This window comes from Asterias rubens, chromosome 1 (genome assembly GCF_902459465.1).
Source record: "Asterias rubens chromosome 1, eAstRub1.3, whole genome shotgun sequence".
Lineage (NCBI taxonomy): Eukaryota > Metazoa > Echinodermata > Asteroidea > Forcipulatida > Asteriidae > Asterias > Asterias rubens.
The window spans coordinates 23,528,548-23,549,859 of record NC_047062.1 but is presented as its reverse complement, the minus strand read 5'-3'; the positions used below and the strand labels follow the sequence as shown (position 1 = coordinate 23,549,859).

The window sequence follows — 21,312 nt, the reverse complement described above, 5'->3', positions numbered from 1 at the left end:
GTCCATCGTGACCGCACTTGGCACATGCCCTGTCAATCTGAAACCAGACCAGATACAAAAATGAAATTAAGAAGTGATGAAAAATAACCAAGCACTGAAAAAAAAAAAATTGTGATAATACACCTAAAAGGTAGGGCCATAACTTTGTTTTTTTGTCAATGATTAATGGACAAAATATTAAAAGATGAAATAAAACTGTGAAAGTTTCAGCAAAAAAAAAGTCTACTGGTTCTACTTGCTGAGAAAACAGAAAGAAGCAAAACCCTGTCACAGTAGCGATGAATCCATCCAAGGTAAAGATTTCGACGATACATCAACCAATTAGGTTTGGGTTTTTCCCCAAATATTTACAAAAAATTGGCCAGGGGTTTCCTTACGGGTGGCGAACCCTTCGTCACTGATTTTTGCCCCTCTGTTTTGACAGGTAAAATATAAAACCTCTGAAATAAAACGAACCAATTTGTATATCAAAACATTTGGAGGGGTTTACGTTATTTTTCAAATTTACCAAATGTCAACTTTCAATTTGAAATGGCGCAACAATTTTTAATCAAACACGGTTAAAAAATTGGCCAGGGGTTTCCTTACGGGTGGCGAACCCTTTGTCACTGAATTTTTGATCTTCTCTTTCCAGAGTTAAAAATATAAAACCAAATATTTGGGGGCTTGTTTTTCAAAATTTACCAAATGATAAATCACCTTATATGAAGTGGCGCATTTATCAATTAATAACCACAGTTAAAAAATCATCCTCCTCATCAGTAAGACATCTCTCTGGCATCAGGTGGTCCTCATTGTCGTTGTCGGTGGTGATTTCATCTCCTAGTTCCAGTGAGCTATTGCCTTGAGTTCCTCTCAGTGAAGACCGATCCAAAGATGTTGATTCTCTTCAGGAGTACTCAATCTCTTGATGCCTGTAAATAAAATAAATAAATAAAAAATTACTTATACATAAAAAATGAACCTTTTACCCTAACCATCCTGGGGTTGATTTCACCAAGAGTTAGGACTAGTCCCAGGAGAAAACTTAAGGCTAGTCCTAAGTTAGATGAGTAACTTGTCCTAACTTGAGATAAGACTAGTCTTAACTCTTTGTAAATTCCACCGCATATCCTTCAAGATCCAATTGCATGTTTTGTTTGTTTCTGTTTTGCTGATTGTTGCACTTGTAACCATATTGTGCTTTAATAATAATAATAATAATAATAATAATAATAATAATAATAAACGTATTTCTAACCCGCCTTTTCCAAAGGATACAAAGCGCCAATTATTTTTACTGCAAGGTGAGTGGGACGAAGATTTTGAAATGATGAGACCTGATCCTTAGCACACCATGTAATGGTTTACATGGTGCTACGGCGAACACCTTCTCTGTTTGATAAGTGCATGCACTGGGTTCTTTTACATGCGTTTAAAATAACGTTTGCTTTTTTTCCCAAACATTTCAAAAAAATTGGCCAAGGGTTTCCTTATGGGTGGCGAACCCTTTGTCACTGATTTTTTTCACAGTTAAAATATAAAAACCTCTGAAATGAAACAAACCTATTAGTATATCACAATATTTGGGGGGCTTACGTTATTTTTCAAAATTTACCAAATGTCAACTTTTAATTTTAAGTGGCGCAATGTTCAATCAACCACAGTTTAAAAATTGGCCAGGGGTTTCCCCACGGGTGGCGAACCCTTTGTCACTGAATTTTTGCTCTCGTTTTCAGAGTTGAAAAATATAAAAAAAACAAACATTTGGGGGCTTGTTTTTCAAAACTTACCAAATGATAAACCACCTAATAAATATGAAGTGGCAAATTTTTCAATTAACAACAGTTAAAAAATTTGCCAGAGGTTTCCCTACGGGTGGCGAACCCATATCACTGAATTTTGCTCTTAAGAGTTAAATATAAAACCTCTGAAATAAAACAAAACTATTTCTAGCCAACTATTTGGGGAGGGGAGGGTCATTTTCAAAAATTACCAAATTATAAAAAATGGCCTTTTAAAATGAAGTGCTGGTACATTTTTCAATTAACAGAGTTAAAACATTGGCCAGAGGTTTCCCTATGGTTGGCTAACCTTTATCACTGATTTTTGCTGAGGGATAAAACCTCAAGTACAAACAAAGAAATCTGGGGGTTGCTTTTTTTCAAAATTTACCAAATGATAAACCACCTTTTATCCAAACCAAAATTGTGCATTTATCTTTCAAACAATTTCATAATTGACCAGAGGTTCCCCTACAGGTGGCAAACCCTATACACTGATTTGTTATTGTTTCTTTCCTGAAATAAAACAAAACGGTGACCCTAAACATTTTGGGGGTTATATTCTTCAAAAGAAACCATATGAAATAAATCACCTAATAAATTTCATCTATTGTGCATCTTTTTCATAAACCAATTTTAAAAACTGCCCGGTTTCCCTGTGGGTGGTGAACCCTTTTCACAGATTTTAATTGTACATCTTTTTTTATTAATTCAGAGTTAAATATAATTAATGAAACCTCTCAAAGAAAAAAATACCCACAAAATGTTTTGGTGGTTATAGTAAAGACAAATAAACAACAATAAAGTACGAACATTTCTGTATGTAAACATCAAGATATACACTGTAAACCTAACCAATTTGGACATTTCCTAAGATAAGGCCGAGTAAAAAAAGAAACATGTTTAGCGTCCGGGTTTCTCAAAAAAAGGAAGGAGGGGCTTTTTATATTTTATTTCAAGATGGCCACCATTCTTTTTAAAATGTCAAATATCCATTGTCAGGGCTGTATGCTTCATTTTTGAAAGGTCAAGGGCACCAAGGCATTTTCTCTTTGGCAAAGGGCACCCTATGAGGAAATTGTAAATTTCTATTGGAGCATTTCAAGGGCACCAAGGCAATGGCAAGGGGCAACGGAGGCAATTGCCTTCGTTGCCTCCGTGAAGTATCAGGCCTGCATTGTTTTTTCTACTGCTCAAACACACAATACATTAATGAAACGTTTTGGCCAAGACATTCAGATTGTTTTAGCTGAGAACGTTTAAAAAATACCCTTTAAACAAAATGTGCGTAATTTTTCTTTTTTATATGTGCATAAAAAAAGCAATAAAAAAAATAAAAATGAAAAAAAGGAGGCGGCTGTTAAAAAGGAAGCGGGCGGGGACGCTTAAAACATGTTTCTTTTTTTACTAGGCCTAAAACTCCAGTGTTTCACTCACCAGTGGTCCTAGGTTTTCTGGCTGACGACCTCGTGACGACCTTCAACATTCTTGGGAGAGTTGAGACCCAGGTATGAATGATAGACCACACCATGTAATACAGCTGTAATGAGAAGGAAGACAAAAAGTGACTTATGCGGTCACCGCTAAGTGATACAAAGAACAAAAAATTCACTGATAATATTAATAAACACAACTTTACACAAGTGTTACATTTTGTTGAAAATCTGTGAATGAAAGGAATGTAATTTTAACTTGTGTTGGTCGATTTTGAAATCATGAGTGCCCGGCACCGGCAGGTTGCACAGCACAGACCATGCCTCATCATAAGATTTGAAAATCTGAAACATTCATTTCCAAACAAGACAAGTCAGACAGTCAATGGGGATAACTTTCCGTATGGCGCCATCACTTTTTCACTCATTTTTACAAACAAAGGGATATCTCAGTGAGGTAAATTAGATACTATAAGTATAATATTTCATATCGAATGAAAAAGTGGTTGTACCAAGGGTATTTCTTTTAGTTTTTTTTACCACAACTAAAAAAGATGGTAGTATTTATATTGTACATATATTCTTTTATAAATTATAACATGACCAAACAACAGCGGATGAGTCACCAGGATGCAATCATTACAAAGGATGATATTAAAAGGCAATCATTAATCCGGAAAAGTTTTCGTATGGCGCCAACACTTTTTCATTTGAAATAAAATAATATAATATCTAATTTACCTGATTGATATATCCCTTTTTGTAAAAATTTGTGAAAAAGTGGTGGCGCCATACGGAAAGTTATCTATTAATCCTACAGGCCTAGTAGTAGTAGGCGGATTATAATGTAAATTAAAAAATTAATATTGAAAACTTAGTTTATTTATAAATTGTTTTTAATTATTTTATACTAAAAAAAATGTTTTTTTTTTGTAAACTACAAATTATCAGTCACATGTCAGTCATTGAGCTGAATTTGCATAAATGTATTTAATATAATATTCAAAGTATGTTGCATCAGCCTCCTCCCCCACCGCCTCCTTGGCCACGTCCAGACCCCGCCTACCCATTTTATAAATAACGCACAAGTCCAAGAAGGGGCCATCACACACAACTTTACAAGCTCCGGTTTCCACAAGAAATACATATATTCCAAACTTACTTTTTGCATTTACTTTGTGAGGACATGTCTTGCATTTCATAACTACCGTTCCTTTTCAGGCAGCGGTAAAATGGAGCCAAATTGCGGGAAAAATTCTCTCGAAGAAGCAAATGACTCCCCTCCGTCCATGTTTGAGAGAAATTCTGATCCCGCATGCGTTTCTGAATGGGACGCACGTGATTTATCAAGCTGGACTTCATCCGTACATTCAGCGTTGAATTTGGTTTAGGGTATCTGACTAGGTATTAAAATAGGAATCGCGCCCTCTGTTGGCGGATTGTAGAGTCTCCCGCGCAAAGTTAATGAGTTGTACTAATTGATGCACCTGCTGTATGATTTTGATTAATTCTGGTTAAAAATACCAAGCGCAACAGGATAAACAACGAAATAAAACAAACATTATCCCCAATATGAACCACACCACATCACTATCTAAGAGAGAAATCCCTTCCCACTACTAAATAAAACTCCCTAGAACATTACAAAAGTTGTCACTCACAAAGATGCAAAACAACAAAGACATAATATTATTACATGATTTTTTTTAACCATGATAATGCTGGAAAATAGTTTTTGCCCCCTGCTATTTTATGTTTAAATTGTCTTTTTATGTGTGTCCTCAAATGCATTCGGTTTTTTCTTTAAATTTGGCCTAAAATCTACAAGGCCTTATGAAACTACTCAAAATGTTGCCTAAAATCTATATAGCCTAATGAAACCAGTCAAGATTTGACCTTAATTTACAAGACTATAGCCTTATGAAACTAGTAAAATTTTGGCCTAAATCTACATGAAACTAGTCAAAATCTAGCCTAAAATCTACAAGGCTATAGCCTTATGAAACTAGTCACAATTTGGCCCAAAATCTACCTGGCCTCATGAAGGCTATAGCCAGGTAGATTTTAGGCTAGATTTTGACTAGTTTCATAAGGCTACATAGCCTTGTAGATTTTAGGCCAAATTTTGACTAGTTTCATGAGGCTATAGCCCTGTAGATTTTTAGTCCAAATTTTGCCAAAAATCTACATGAAACTAGTCAAAATTTGGCCTAAAATCTACAAGGAAATCTTATGAAACTAGTCAAAATTTTGCCTAAAATCAACAAGGCTTTAGCCTCATCAACTAGTCAAAGTTTGGCCTAAAATCTGCAAGGCCTATGAAACTAGTCAAAATTTTTCCTAAAATCTACAAGGCTATAATGAAACTAGTCAAAGTTTGGCCTAACCAGTCAAAATTTGGCCTAAAAAGTAGCGTGCGTAAAAGCCGACGCTGTAACTAAGCTCCCGGCCTCCCGTCAGCCCCCACGAAACCCCTGGCCGAGATACCCCCCCCCCCCCCCGTCTCCAAGTGAAGTTGACACACACCACTTTTTTGTAGGGGTCAGCTGGTAGGGGTTGCACAAGTTTTAAGAAGGGACCCTAGTAATAGACCTTTCTTTTGTTGATAAACAAACCGCCTTGGTTGCCATGGTTGGCAGAATTTTAGTAAAAAACTCAATCGTATTTACAAATGTTTTAATTTAAAACAGGAAAGCAGGCGACTGATAAGGCATCATCCTTAACACAACCCCCCCCCCCCCAAAAAAAAAAAACCCAATACAAAACGACAAACAAAAAACAACACTGAAGCATAGGGCTAAATAAGACCAGAACAAACAAAACTCAAAAATAACATGGATTTCAAATCAAGTTATATTCATTATGCTTTACAATAAACACAACACCGTATTTATGTATAAAAACATGATTTTATTGATGGTCATAGGGTTCAAAGATTTCTAGGTTAAGTTTCACTTTGACTTTTTCTGCTCACATTGCATTGCACCCAAGCATGCCAAATAAAGTTGTCTTAAAAATACCAATACCTATACATATTTTCAAACACATCTTTCCCTTATTTACGTCATGCCCATTAATTTCTCCAGCTTTGAACATTTCTTAATAATTTCACTAAATTCTTACAAAAATAAAATGAAATACTACACAAATTCAGCGATATATAGTTTAACTGATTACTGAAGTAAACACTTTTTAAAAAATAATTCATTTTTCGTTTAAAAGCAAAAGCGGTGAAATAAGTTACAGAGTTAACTTTTGTTGAAAATTTGTTTGTACATAACAACACACCATAACATTCGAGGATAGACCACGACTACCAGAAACAATGATTGTTACCGACAAATACATTGCAAAGAATGGAAGAAATTGATTGCTAACTAAAATGTTCCCCCTTTCAAAATTGACATTTTCTTGATTTGGACTCGAGGCTGGTAGGACAAACTGAATTGATTCAATATGCGAGAACAAGAACACTTAATTTAACCCTAAAATGTGTACAAGTCTTTAGAAGATAAAAACTTAAATGTATTTCAATCATAAGAGCATACAATGCTGCCTCTGATATGAAGAGCTCCCAATAGCCATTACACTGACCCCAAGAGGGCGCTACAGTGATGCCATAAACCTTTTATGCAAACACCCATTGCACAAGTGCTAACTGTTAAATGAGGTGCGTGCTGCTCTAGCTAGCGATAAAACTTGATCATCAAACTTGATCGCTAGATAGACCAGCATGCACCTCATTCCAAGCCTGACGCGCACGTATCGTGTTATTGCGATAAGTGTATGCTGGGGATCAAAAACCAAATTTAAAAGCACCGAAAAAAAACAGGTTAAGAGAAGCAAGAGAGGGGAGTTTAACCACACTTAAAAACAGGATAACAACGCAGGCATTTGCAGAAGAATCCAATGCTGGTCTATTCATTCACCAAAACACTGGCAGATGGATTCAGCAGTTTTTGCATCAAAACAAATGTGAAAAAATTTCAGGAAATGATCAGACCTTTTCGCAAACACCCATTGCGCAAACACCCATTGCGCAAACTGTTGAATGAGGTGCATGCTGGTCTAGCTAGGGATCAAACTCAATCAGCTAGACCAGCATGCACCTCATTCCACTCCTAATGTGCACATAGCACAAGTTTGCGATTAGGTCTATGACAAAATATGACTATGCTCGTTTTCCGAGGAACTTTGGGAAACTGAAAACGTTGTCTTTCCTGCCAAAGATTAGTTTCAGAAAAAGACAGGCCCTCCCAGTAATACATTTGGTTATTTGTTTGTTTTAACAATACAACTGGCATAGAAATTAGGAAAACAGCTCAAAGGAGGGATCAAGTAGAGTATTGTGTGATAATAAAAGATTAAAAAAGGAAGACAGTATAGAAAATTGTCTTTAAAAAACCCAGAAGTCATGCGACAAGTTTTTGATTTAAAGGCAGTGGCAGGCTGGCTAGAAGACTTGCTTTGCCCAAAGTGTTCACAAAATACAAACAAGAAGTTATTAGATACATAAAACAGGTCTACTGGGACCAAAGCTTCTACATAACATGTTAATATCAACTTATCAAGTAGTGCATATAAATAATTAGGGGATAAGAATTATAAATTGGCTGGAAAGCCAACCAATCTTTGACGAATAAAGTCATTTTAAATATACAAAAAACAAACCCCATGACCCACTCCGCAAACAAACACAAATGGCAGGAAATTTGTCTAAAATGAACTCTGGGCCCAATTTCATAGAGCTGCTTAAGCACAATTAGCACAACCAAATTACGCTTACTGGAATAAGGTAACCGGTCAACCTAGTATATCACATGTACAATTTGTAGCTGGTATTTTTGCTGCCCATTTCTGCTTAATCAGCTCAAAATGAAACTGGCCCTAGTCTAAAATAATTATGCATTAGTATTTAGTACATGGTAACACCAAACAACTGGCACTGCACCTGTAGAACCCTGTAAAGTGACACAGATCGCAGCCTACCACAATGGAACGATTCATTAAACTCCGCCCCATTGAGTATTGACCAATCAGAACCCATTGCACCACCAAAAGTCCTACACTATAAAGTCTGACATGCGTGCGCGTATCATGCTTGACACACACATTAGAGTTGTGCAGAATGGCATTGGAAAGGCTCACATGTTCTTGCTCACACATGCATCGTGGGCGGAGCCTAATGGATCGGCCTATTCTAAATGTCTGGTTGCCAAGTTTCCTTCCTTGAGGCAAGGATTGTCCGATTATTTGTTTGCAAGTTAATTTTTGTCCTGTTCTTGGAATTCAAGTGCAGACAGTACCATGAACTTTCCAGTGAGTCATAGCGACCACAAATCCTTAAAATGTTAATCTTTTGAGAACATTTCATGAAAAAGATGGTTAAGCCTTCAGTACAAACCAAATTCAAAGTTTATCAAAAGAATGCAAAATTAATGGTCAGTTGGTACCAGTAGGATAATCACATCAGTCTCGTATTTTGTTCTCATCTTTGAAAGTTGCCTAGCATTAGCAACATTCATAGCCAGTGCAAGTCTCCCGCGTATTTGAACATTGCGACCCATAAAAGTGCGCGAGTTTGTTTCCTTTATGCAGAAGAGCACCGACGTGGGACCAAAGTGGTCTCGAAAATGTTTGAATATGCGAGAGACTTGCATGGTCTATAACTAGACTAGGTAAAAGGTTTAAAAAACAATAAACTGATCCCTTAAGCTCCACCCCATTGCGTCTTGACCAATCACATCCCATTGCACCACCAAAAGTCAGACAAATATAGTCCGACATGCGTGCACGTATGCTTGGCGCGCGCGGCAGAGTTGTGCAGAATGGCATTGGAGAGGCTTTCGTGTTCTTGCTCACACGTGCGCTGTGGTTGGAGCCTAATGGATCAGTCTATTGACATGCTTGAAGTTGTGCCACTATGTTGGGTTATTTTAAAGATCCACTACTAAAACAAACATCATGTATTTGACCTTTGACCTGAAACAGTTGGAGCTGATGTTAAATGCATGTCTGGTAAACAAACCTAAAACCACTTACGTTGTCCATCATCACTTCAGTCTACGAGTAGTTTCTCAAGATATTGTAAACGAAAGTGAAAGTGAAGCTGGTGGACTTTCACTTCCAGAGAGATTGAAGATAACTCTGGGAAAATCCTCAAGGTGCGTTTGGGACAATTTTGGTGAATTCCCTTCAATTGGCATTGCCAAAAAAACCTCTAGGCAATGTGCCGAATTGCATTTTTCAAAAACAGTTTTACCTTTTTTTTGGTAATTCCATGTCCTCAGGATGGTACTTACTCAAATTGGAAAATCTCTAGGTCGTGGTTCATATCTTCAGGGAAAATCATGATTTCTGCAAAGTTTCGGAGTAACCTGTTTTGTGGCATTTTTCCCTCTCTTTTTTTAAGACAAAACCCTCAGCATTTGTTTCACTACAATTTCATGACAATTGCAATTTATGAAGGAAATAGACCATATCTTAATTCATGAAAGTGTTGTGCCAATTGAAAGGGAAAGACCCAATGTTATCTTGAATTGCTACAGGAAATCATCCCATCTGCATAATTACAATACATTGTTATCATTGCAAATTTTTCCGTTTTTAGAAAGCTACACAAGTTTGTTTCCTTAAGGAAATGGTAAACAGTGGATGCATGGTGGTACCTTTTTGATGGAATCTGGTTACTATGGTTTGCCAAATGACAATGAAACTCCTTATAAAATCTGTTCTATTTCCTTCACAAAATGTTGTAGTTGTGAAGTTGTTATGAAGCCAAAACACCAACCGTTTTGCATTAAAGAATATCACAAAATAGTCACTTCAAAACTTTTCAGAATAGACACATTTGGCGACCAGAGTCACAAGGTCAATATTGGGTATACAATGTAAACCAAGCAGGCAACACACAGTGTGCTTTAATAAGCATGGATGCGTCCCACTTTAGTAAAGTTAAGCTTGACTTGATCTGGGCCCATATTCATAGCTCTACTTACTGCTGAATTCTGTGCTTACGATCACCGTTCTCCACTTATGCAAGTGCTGAATTTCTGCGCTCGCTGTTTGCGCAAAGAATAGTAATGGGGAGTTCACGCGCACAAGCCAACATTTCCTGCTAACCAGTGAAATAGGCTTGATGTAAACATGGAATTCCCTGCTTCTGTAAGTGCCGATTTTTGTTTCTTCTTCAGATAAGCAGAGCCATGTAATTGGGCCCAGATTTGTAAATTCATACTGAGTAGAATGGATTTATAGATTGATCACAATTCAATGTTGACAACAACTCTCTACATATAGAGGACAACAGAAAGTTTTTAAGAACATCTTTGTTGTTTCCCTAAAGCTGAATGTGGGGGCTGTATTTAAGTTTACACAAATGGAAAAAAAACATTATGTGGTGGGAAGGTAGAAAAACAGGAAATTTGATATGAAATAAGAAGTACAAGAACATAAAGTCCTAATACGTGGGTGGACAATATCATCAAGACCTACAACTTGAAGGCCGAGGGATTTCATCATGTGAAATGACAGATCTTCATATTTTCCCATGTTATTAATTCCACAAAAAATAAAAGTGGAGTTTTGAAAACAGAAAACAAAATGAAACAACTAATAGCTTTGTTATATATATGTTTAGGAAGTCTTTTGGAAGACCAACTAAAAATAGTTTTATTAAAAAAATGCGTCCACATTGTATTTTGTAACTACTTGAAAAATCTTCATAAAAATTGTGGGTTTTCTCTTGTATGTGAAATGTGCAGCAGATAGGTTTACTTCGTCGCACGACTGACACTGTAAAATATTTTATAAGCATTTTGTTTGTTCTTAAGCAATCTTCAATAAAGCACGTCTTCAAAAGTGAACCTTTCCTGAAATCGGACAATATTTGCACTTAGCCTTGAGAGTTCCTGCTGAAAACCCCCATCATCCAAACAGAATTGTGTAGACCGTGTTACACACTTAAAGAGTCGATCTATTCAAAAGTGTACATTTCAAAATTGATAAAACGTATTTTAAAACATTTATACAATGGTTAAAAATATTATTTCAATGATTCGCTAAACAATTTCTGCTAAAATATTATGCTCTATAATGTCTGGATTACATTCAGAGAAAATTCTACATTAAGAGGACTGAAGCTTTTTCAGTGACCTGAAAACATAAAAAAAAGCCTGTAATTATATGGAAAAATATGCACATAAATCTGTTTATTAATGAGGTCACCAGGCATGCACACTGACTTTAAAAGCATTTAATGTATGAGTTGGCTATATATACAGCGGTGTGTTCCCCCATGGTATTAGATCTCGCAATTACTGAATAGCATAGTTGTCTCAAATGTCTTTCTCTGTTGTCCATGCTATAATGTCATTATCATTAAAATGCATTTATTAATTAAAATTCATAAAAACTAGCTCAAACTGTTAAAAGGATACATTATTTATAGACTATATACAAAGCTGTTTTGTCCTGTCATTGTTTGCAACAAATGCAGCTAAAAAGCCCTTTGCTACCCCAGGCATAATTTAAAAAAATTCTAAGAGATAAAAAAACAAAAACAGGAAGACATCCACGAAACGTCTTCTTTCATGACTGGGTAAAATTCTCAGTCCACAACCATCAGGTGGTAGTCATCTGTACCTTGTCATGCAACTGTGTTGATGGGTCCTTGCAGTTTTGTTAGCGTCAGGGTAGCCATTTTACATCATCCATGGCCGTCCCAGTGGCTGAACTTCCTCAAGGAGGCAATTATTCGTTGATTCACTTGAAGACACATTGATTGTGTAGAATCAACTTTATCTAAGTCCACTTTAGTTCTCAAATTCTTGATCTATTATCTCAAGTACAGAATGTCCAGCTTTACAGCTCAGGCAATATTCAAAAAACCTCCTATCACCTTGTTGATGCACTAAAAGTTACAAAAAAGCAAAACCCCAAATGAATTTTCAAAAAAGCTAAACTTGTTTATCAGTCTATTGGTTACAAACTGCCAGCATCTCAAACCCATCCCCCGGTGAGCTTGTGGAACATCTCTTTGTTCAAGGTCTGATTCGAGTCTAGGGATCTCATAGAGAGGAAGATGTAGCCGCCGATGAACTCGTGGACGACTTTGCAGTCCGCCGAGGAGCAGGAGAATTGGATGTTCTCGTCCTCCATTTGGACCAGGACCTCCTTGACCTCCCAGTTGACGTGCCACGCCGTCATCGTGGAGTAGCGCCACGTCTTCTGCGAGTCGCCCGAGTTGATATCCATTTTGATCAGGCGGTTGTAGGCCACTCCGATCAGCTCCTGGAATGAGGACGAAAAAAAGGTCTTTGAAAAACAGTCCTTACAAAAATGGAATGAGGAAGAAAAACAGTCTTTGAAAAACACAGAATGGAATTCAAAGGGAGAGGTGGTGATCTGTGACAGCAGAGACATCCATCATGGTACCCCCAACGACCAGCACGACGGTTCTCGGGATAAGTGAGCGAGACATTGATTTTTGTTTAGCAATGGAGATATTATTGATTATTATTACATAACAACTACAAAAAATACCTGTAGAATTTGGGGTTGAACAAAAAAATAGATCAGAGTGAAACTTGAACTTGCGACCTCCAGATTAACTTGCTGGTGCTCTACCAACTGAGCTATATAGCCCCATGTAAAAAAGTCTCCCTATTTTGTTAACATCTTTGTTCAGGGGTGCCAGTCAGAAGCCATTAAACCTGTAACTGCTGTGTAGCCAGGGATCACATCCAAGTTTACAATACAATCTGGGAAGTGGCAGAAGAGGGATCACCTTCTAAAGACTTTGTGTATCTACTTTGACCAGTTTGTATGTGACATCAAAACCTCTACAATTTTGTTGGTTAATCATACCTCTTTTTTGCTGTTTCTGAACTTGACGACAAAGTATGTGACTCCATACTCAGGTAGGGCCTGCCATGCTTTGATGTAATTACACTTTGCGTCCATCAGTTTCATGTTCCTGACACTGGTATGGGCATCCAGGATTCGAGAAGCAACCTGAAACCAGGAGAAATACATTATTCAAAAAGGACTCCACATTCAGTCAGTTTGTATGTTCCTTTTTAGTGATAATTATGATTCGTGGAAGGGTCGTGGCCGAGCTGTTAAGAGCACCGAATTCAAACTCTGGTGTTTCTGATCAGCAGAGTGAATCCCAAGCCATGGCACTTGTGTCCTTAAGCAAGACACTTAACCACTGCTTCGGATGGGACGTAAAGCCTTTGGTCCCATGTGTTGTGTAACGCATGCAAAAAGAACCCAGTGCAGCACCTTGTACACCCTTATAAGGTGCTACATAATTGAGTACCTTGTTTGGTAGATAAGTGCGCTATATAAGACTTCATTATTTTTTATTATTATTCATAACTGGTACAGTGGCTTGCTTGCTCTGCAACGTGTTAACTCTCAAATCTGAATTTCTCTGGCTAAAGATAACGTTGCTTCACTATCCTGCAAACCAACAATGTTTAGAATAAGGACAGGCATACAGACAAAAACTGATCAAACTCTGCAGATTTTGAGTGCTTCACTAACAGCACGATTTCCCAAGGGAACTACAGTTTGTAGGCCTAGAAGCTTGCCTGTTTCCCGCAAAAGAGTCAAGTGGCACCTTCAAAAAAACCAAATCCTAGTTCAAGACTTTTCAAATGTGTAATATCTTAGCATTGAAAAGAATGCAAAACACATTTCATCTAAAGCCAATAGTTCTAACCTAAGTTAGCTTGTTTCAACAGTAACAGTGCAGTTAAGCAAGCAAAACATTGTCAATGTCAATATTATATTAAAAACATAATCCTCCCAAGTAAAAAAAACCAATTATGTTATCAAGACAGGTGTTCCTTGATATCTTAATTTTTATAAATTCTTCTAAAAACCCACAACAGAACAGAGCAAAGCTCAAACGGAAACAGCCTCCAAGCAAATAAACCAAACATAATGAGCATCTCATTTCCTTATTTGCAACATGTGACAACCAACAGGAATTCAACGCAATGTCTTTGGCATATGTCAAACTAACACATGTCAGATGGCATCCCAACTTGAACTTGGCTGACAATCAAAGGGTTATTTGGTGCAATTTCCTAAAGCATTTCCTTTCCGTTTTGTTTTGGTATCATACTGTACATGTTGTTTTTAAATTTAATAGGTTCTAAAATGATGAAGTTCCGGCTAACTGCTAACAGTGTCTGTAATGTTCATCGGAATTGTTTTTGTCACGTGAAAACAAGTAAGCCGGATAAACTGCCCGAGTATGGGAGTTGTTTACAAATAAAATATGTCTAAGCCTAAACATGTCCACAAAAACATTGCTCAACACTCAACACAGTATTTCAACACTCAACTTCTGGTCCAATGCTGTCAGTTTTTCACATGAAAACTTGTTGCATGGAAACATTGTTCATTTTGAGATGATGAACAAAAAACTTATTTCTATACTCGGACTGTACTACTAACATTTTGTAAGGTTCTAAAAAAGCAGAAAAATCTATGTAAATCAACAGAACAACCCTGCATATATTTATAGATGTTTTACTGATAATGAACAAAATCCACAAAGGAACAAGTAATTATCTGTTATCCTATGTGAGTCTGGCTCATACACCACAAGAAACTGAAGAGAATTTCTGAGAAAAAGACACAAACTTTGATTTGCTTTCAAGTTGTGTATAAATTTAGGCCTTTAGTTGAGTTTCACAAAGGTGACCGTGGACTTGTTATCGGAACTGGGTTACCATTTAAAAGTCAGTTGCTTTTGAGTGGTTCCCTGCTTAACATTTCTCATCAAACAATATCCTCTGCTTAACGGCTCTTAAATATTAAGACAGTTAGGAGGAAACTAACCTGTTTTGATTTATGTTTCTTGAGGAACGTCGGAGACACGTAATCTTCCGTTTGGATGTTGATGTTCTCCGTGTGGACCGTGACGTTGGGATTCTTCTTGCTCCTCTGCATGCCGAGGAAGGCTTGGATTCCTTGTACCTCTGACTGGTAGCTGCTGTCCGCCATCGTCTTGCCTTTGGAGGCTAACCTACAGGCCGCCATCCATTTGGCGTATTGCTCCTCCTGGACAGGGGGTAGAAACAATGGTTCTTTGGTCAAACAATGTTGACATTACAAAGCCAAAACACTTAACTCTATGGGTGCGTTTTTCGCGGTCGTAACCATTAACTGTTTCAGACAATGGCCAGTGATCAACCAAAGGCAAGTTCAATCGAAACAGCTTTTGGGTACGACTGCAAAAACACACCCTATGACACTTTTTAGTTTGCACCCATCGCCACCCCATGTTTATTTACATTTGCTACAATTTCCCTGGAAAAACAGATACTGAGGTTTGTTAATCCCAGGGCTGTCTCCATTTAGGAAACTCCCAAGAGAGGCAGCTACATGTATATATTTCCCTGAAAGTGTTTCTTGTTTGATTGCAATTCAGCCTTTAAATTCAATAAACCATTTCAAACCAAACAAAAATTGAAAGGGTTATAAATTTTCTAAAGATCTCCCAGCAAATTCAAAATAAAATACTTCCCTACAATTCACAAAAGATCACATGTATCATTGTCACACCTAAACAAAAGTTAAGAAAGAGGTTTTGAATACAGCAAGAGAACACCTTTCCTGTAATGCCCCAAATTCTTGGATGCAAATACTAACAAATATTGAAGGTCACGTTCCACTACATCCATCTGTACAAAAATTGGACTTTGCAAGGCCAGCCGAAAACAAAAAAATTCAACTTTACTCCAGTTTTATGAGTAGGTCAATTACACAATGGGAGCCTTTAAAAAGCATCACCCCGGTAATTGAAATATTCCGAGGTCTGTCATCACCCTGTGACTACAGATGACAGTCATTAGTTCCTTCTCACGTTTTGTTTTTAAGCTTAATCAAACAAAGCTAAAGAGGGAAAGGCGCCCGTCATTAATTACTCCACTATGTAAGATGGTAATAGATGCCAGCTGTTGCCCGACACACAACAAACCGACCGGAATTCATGGAGAATTCCTCACAACTATTTCCGTATGTATAAGTGACTACAAAATTGCGTCTTCTTTTTCTACCTTCATAAACGTGCACTTGGACATATTATGTTTGTCCAGGTGTGTGTGAATGTGTTTGCTACTTTGGTGCTGTAAATGTAGAAAATTTTTGGTTTTATCTATGGGTTGTTTATATCCCTTCATGTAAGTAATAGTGATCCTATAAATGTTGGGTCATATATTGGTTTCTGTCAACTAAATGATGATTTACAGGCGAAAATATCAAGAAAGATGCAATCAAATTCACATATATCTTGAAGTCTTGTCACCAAGGTACTCAAGGCGCTTAGTATACATACTCATACAGATAGAGAGGTTATTGACAGTTACAAATTCTGAGACCCAAATATGTAGCACCTTATAAGGGTTTACAAGGTGCTATGGCGCATTTAGCAGCCACAGCCAGGAACACTGGGGCGAACCCCTTCTCTTTTTGATGTGGTCTGGGTTCTTTTACATGCGTTACACAACACATGGGACCAACGGCTTTACGTCCCATCCGAAGGACAAAGCAATGGTTAAAGTGTCTTGCTTAAGGACACAAGTGTCATGGCTGGGGATTTGAAAGTTCCCGCTGAATACAGAGTCTACTTGCTGAGAAAACAAGAATGTCAAATCTACTGGGCTTAGCAAAATGACAGTAGGGTACCAACCGCATCTCTAGCTGCAGCATTCATGAATGGGCACCAACTTAAATGATTTGGGGTAAACAAAATTATCCAAACCACTTAGCAAGTTTTTATGGTCAGTAGTTTTTTTTTAGCAGTCACCGGAATAAGGTACCCAGCCAAAATACCATTCTACATGCACCATCTGTATTTGATATCCAGCTCATTCTTGCTTAGCAGTGAAATGTCAGGCAATATTTGCTCTATCAAGTTGGCCAAGGTTAATGACGATCATACGTTAGTAGAAAGTATGTTCAATATGGGTTACTATATGTAAATTTTATAATATCTTTGCTCTCCTAGTGTGAGTTACTTACCGATTCACATCGCAGCCACATCTCCACAGGTGCTTCTGGTGTCTTGGCCAACAGCTTAATGCCATACCTATCATGTTGTATGCTGACTTCATGTGTCACCTCACAGCCTGTTTAGGAACAATCACATTACACATTACTACATGTACATGTTTCATGAATGCAAAGGTTTCTCTGATTGAGGGCAGTGATATCCTGCATGGGAGATGATGATTACATTCAAGGCATAATAATAACATAGGTCTTATATAGTGCATTTTACAATAACCGTATCAATGCGCTTTACATTTGTGCCCTGGTAATTGGGCCAATAACAATAATTAAATCTTTCTTATCTCCCTGGGGAGTATACAGTCCGAGCTGCCGTGCACTCAGAAGGCTTTTTCAAACACAATATCAGCCTTTACCCTCCCAGGTACCCATACACCCCTGGGTGGAGAGAAGCATTTATGGTAAAGCATCTTGATCAAGGACACAAGTGTCATGACCGGGATTCAAACCAACACTCCAATGACTTAACCAAGAGAGCTTGAATTTGATGCTCTTAACCACTGGGCCAACCATTACGCCCAAGTAGTAAGTGCAGTGTATGTATATCCCAATCAGGATAGTATACAGTGATATCTAATCAGATCTGGGCCCAATTTCATAGAGCTGCTAAGCACAAAAATTTAGCATGCAATATCTTCCTTGATAAAATCAGGATTACCAACTAAATTTCCACGTGTTGCATATTGCTTTTTACTGGTATTCAGCTGTTGTTTGATTATCCTGAAAATCACGTGGAAATTTGGTTGGCAAATCCTGTTTTTATCAAGGAAGAAATTTCATGCTAAACAAATTTTTGTGGTTAGCAGCTCTATGAAATTAGGCCTGTTCACATCTGGGCCTAATTTCATAGAGCTGCTTAAGCACAAAAAACTGGCAAAGCACAACAAAAATATGCTTTTATTTTTATTTGGATTTCTCTAGTATATACAAGTATTGAATGAAGAGTGGCAAAGTTGAATGTTTTACCATTGAGGTTGAGGGTCTGTACAGGTGCCCCATGGTTATCTTCCTGCGCCTTGTATTGCGTCAGATGTGTGTCTCTGAAGACAAAGTAGCCTCTTTTGTAACTCTTCAATGTTAGTTTCTTTGGCCTGTAATTTGTAGAAAAGAAACAGACAGCAGAAGAAACAAGATAAGAAAACATTTATCCACACAAATCAGACTATCACTTTATAAATCATGCAGTCACAATTGCCGCTGTCCTCCCTAAAGTCAGACAAATTGAAATTCAACAAAACTTAAAGAGCTTCCGTCATTTGCATTGCTGAGCTGCACATTTTGTATGTGGTGGGATGTCTTAGCTCGAGGAGCAGAGATGTATATGTGGCCATCCCAAGGTGATTGCAGTTGCTAAGACGTTGCTAAGGCAGACCGGGCTTAAAGGATTGGTCCATAATCTATCACTGAATTCTGAAACCTGATTGAATGTATGCGCCGTATATACAAAGCATTCTTTCAAACACTAGATTCTCACATTTTTTACAGTCAAGTTTCCAGTACACTTAAAATTCAATTGGATGAATGCACTTCTATAACAACCATGATAAATGTGTCATGTAACTAACTTAAAAACACAGGTCTGTTTATCCATTCCTTATTGCTTGTATACATTACATTGGTGCCCTTAAGATGGAGCCATAAAAGCTGAGTAAATTGGCAGATATTTTTGCCTGACAACCTCATAAAGAACCAGGGAACATTCACTCAGCAATGTCACAGATCACACGCACACATTAAAACACATATCACCCAAACCATGCACTCCAAACATTTTTTTTTTTTTAAGACAGACTTAGTAAAAATGTGTATATAAATCAGTAGGGTGTGACTGTATACATTCAGTAGGAATGCCATAGCGATGTAGTAGAGGCAATGAGTCACATGCTGTACACTTTGGTAGTATACCATCCTACACAATGTGAGTTGTGCAATCTGTACGGGAAATTATTGCTTTAGCAAGGGCATAAGTTTGCAAATCACATATTATATATACATCAAACAGTGTTGAAGCTGGGTACTTTTTTGTGGGCACTATATATTGATTAAGGAGGATTCACATTCCATATTGAAACTGCTCTAGGGGCTCCTCCCAAAATATACAAAAGTGAAAGCTAAGAACTTGACCGCAGCGCTAAAGTGACACCATCTGTTCATCTCTATGCTAAGAACTTAGATACTGTACAAGTACAATATGGACGTGTACAACATAGGGAAGTTTTAGTAGAATAGAAATGTCCCCAAGTTTTCTAGTATTTTCAATTCCTTCTCTGGAATTCCAACCTCCTTTTACAAAGTGAAAAAGTGAAAGCTAAGAAGTTGACCATAACGCTTAAGTGACACCGTCTGCTCATCTCTAGGCTATAAACTCAGATATTGTAAAAGTCATCATTGGCGTGTACAACATGGGAAAGTTTCAGTAGAATAAAAATTTCCCTAGTATTCTAGTATTTTTAATAAATTCTTTCGAATTCCAATCTCTTTTTACAAAGTGAAAGCTACGAACATGACCACAACACTAAAGTGACACCATCTATTCACCTCTCTGCTATTAACTCAGATACTGTACAAGTCAACATGGGCATGTGCAACATGGGAAAGTTTCAAGAGAATAAAAATATTTCTAGTATTTTCAATTCATTCTTTCGAATTCCAACCTACTTTTACAAAGTGAAAGCTAAGAACTTGACCACAACACTCAAGTGACCCAATCAGTTCATCTCTACGCTATTAACTCAGATACTGTACAAGTCAACATGGGCGTGTACAACATGGGAAAGTTTCACTAGAACAGAAATGTCCCTAGTATTCTAGAATTGTAAACCTAATCTTATAAATTACAACCTCTTTTACAAAGCGCAAGCTACGAACATGACCACAGCGCCAAAGAGACACCATATACTCACCTCTCTGCTATTAACTCAGATACTGTACAAGTCAACATGAGCATGTACAACATGAGAAAGTTTCAATAGAATAACAATGTTTCTAGTACTTTCAACCCATTCTTTTGAATTTCACCCTCCTTTTTAGAGTTGCTTCCCCAAGTTTACTTTAAAACGTACAAGTACAAGTCTGGGAATTTTGTTTAACCATGGTTTAACACAGTCAGCAGCAATACACAATGCATGTTGAATGCATCATGACACAACATCTGCAATAAGCTCCCCTTACAGATAGTTTTAGTGCTTCACACCATTTTGCTTTTCAAGGAACTAAATTTGAGTGGAAACTCAGATTTTGCAGAACCGAGTCTCCAGGTTTTCCATATTGAATTAATGGTGCTGAACTAATCTCAGTCTCGTCGTTGAGTGCACTTCTTTCCATTAGTTGGATGAAGTGGAAGACGCCATGCCATGGCTGAACTAATTGATGCTAAGGTACAAGGCTCTGAAAAAACGCAGGTTATGACTTCTACAAAATGGACGTATACTTGTACTTACTTTGCAACAGTAAAATGTTTCTGTTTCCCACTATATCATCTTATGCGTGTGGGCTGAATACCATCCCAAACCAGACATTAATGTTGACAGCATATATCTTCCCCTCAATTAAACATAAAGTGTTCCACCATTACATGTCAAATGACTTAGACCGACATTGTCATCCCCAATTACCATCAGGAAAGTTAAAGCAGCAGTGTACTGAGACTGGTGGGATAGCTTCATACCAGTAAACCATGTATCAGAGACCATCAAATTATTGCACAAACTAGGGCGAACCCTACATGCTGTACCTCATTAAATTTATTATCAGCTGGCACCTGGTTTAAAACCCAATCCCAGAACAACTCCAGTGGCCAATTTCAATGCGCTGCTAAACGGTAAGCAAATATTTATGCTAACTGTAGCATAAACATTTGCTTAAGCGTATTTCACAGGCTAGCAAGAAGATAAGGCGGCCAGCTTTGCGCGTTCACCATGTATTTGCATTGTTACAACATTCATTTTCATACAGAAAGCACCAGAAGGTTAACATGCCTTTTTGTGTGCTTATGGTTAGCGTCGCAATGAAATGGAAACTCGCGC

At 37.5% G+C, this 21,312-nt stretch overlaps 1 protein-coding gene and 1 long non-coding RNA gene across 2 annotated transcripts in view; both read right to left on the bottom strand.

The window, feature by feature from the left end:
• Nucleotides 1–882: 882 nt before the first annotated feature.
• On the bottom strand, nucleotides 883–4,488 carry LOC117307098. Its single transcript, XR_004521027.1, has 3 exons — nucleotides 4,359–4,488; nucleotides 3,201–3,303; nucleotides 883–914 (listed from the first exon to the last, which is right to left on the bottom strand). It is a non-coding gene; the product is annotated as an uncharacterized LOC117307098 (long non-coding RNA).
• Nucleotides 4,489–6,026: 1,538 nt separating this feature from the next.
• Nucleotides 6,027–21,312, bottom strand: part of LOC117305674 (fermitin family homolog 2-like) — a 78,571-nt gene continuing 63,285 nt past the window's right edge. Inside the window, exons 8-12 of the mRNA XM_033790859.1 lie at nucleotides 18,254–18,378; nucleotides 17,240–17,346; nucleotides 15,056–15,277; nucleotides 13,064–13,210; nucleotides 6,027–12,487 (exon numbers count right to left, since the gene is read on the bottom strand). Of these exons, the coding sequence (XP_033646750.1) occupies nucleotides 12,197–12,487; nucleotides 13,064–13,210; nucleotides 15,056–15,277; nucleotides 17,240–17,346; nucleotides 18,254–18,378 (892 nt within the window). The 3' untranslated portion in view covers nucleotides 6,027–12,196. The remainder of the gene's footprint in view (nucleotides 12,488–13,063; nucleotides 13,211–15,055; nucleotides 15,278–17,239; nucleotides 17,347–18,253; nucleotides 18,379–21,312) is intronic.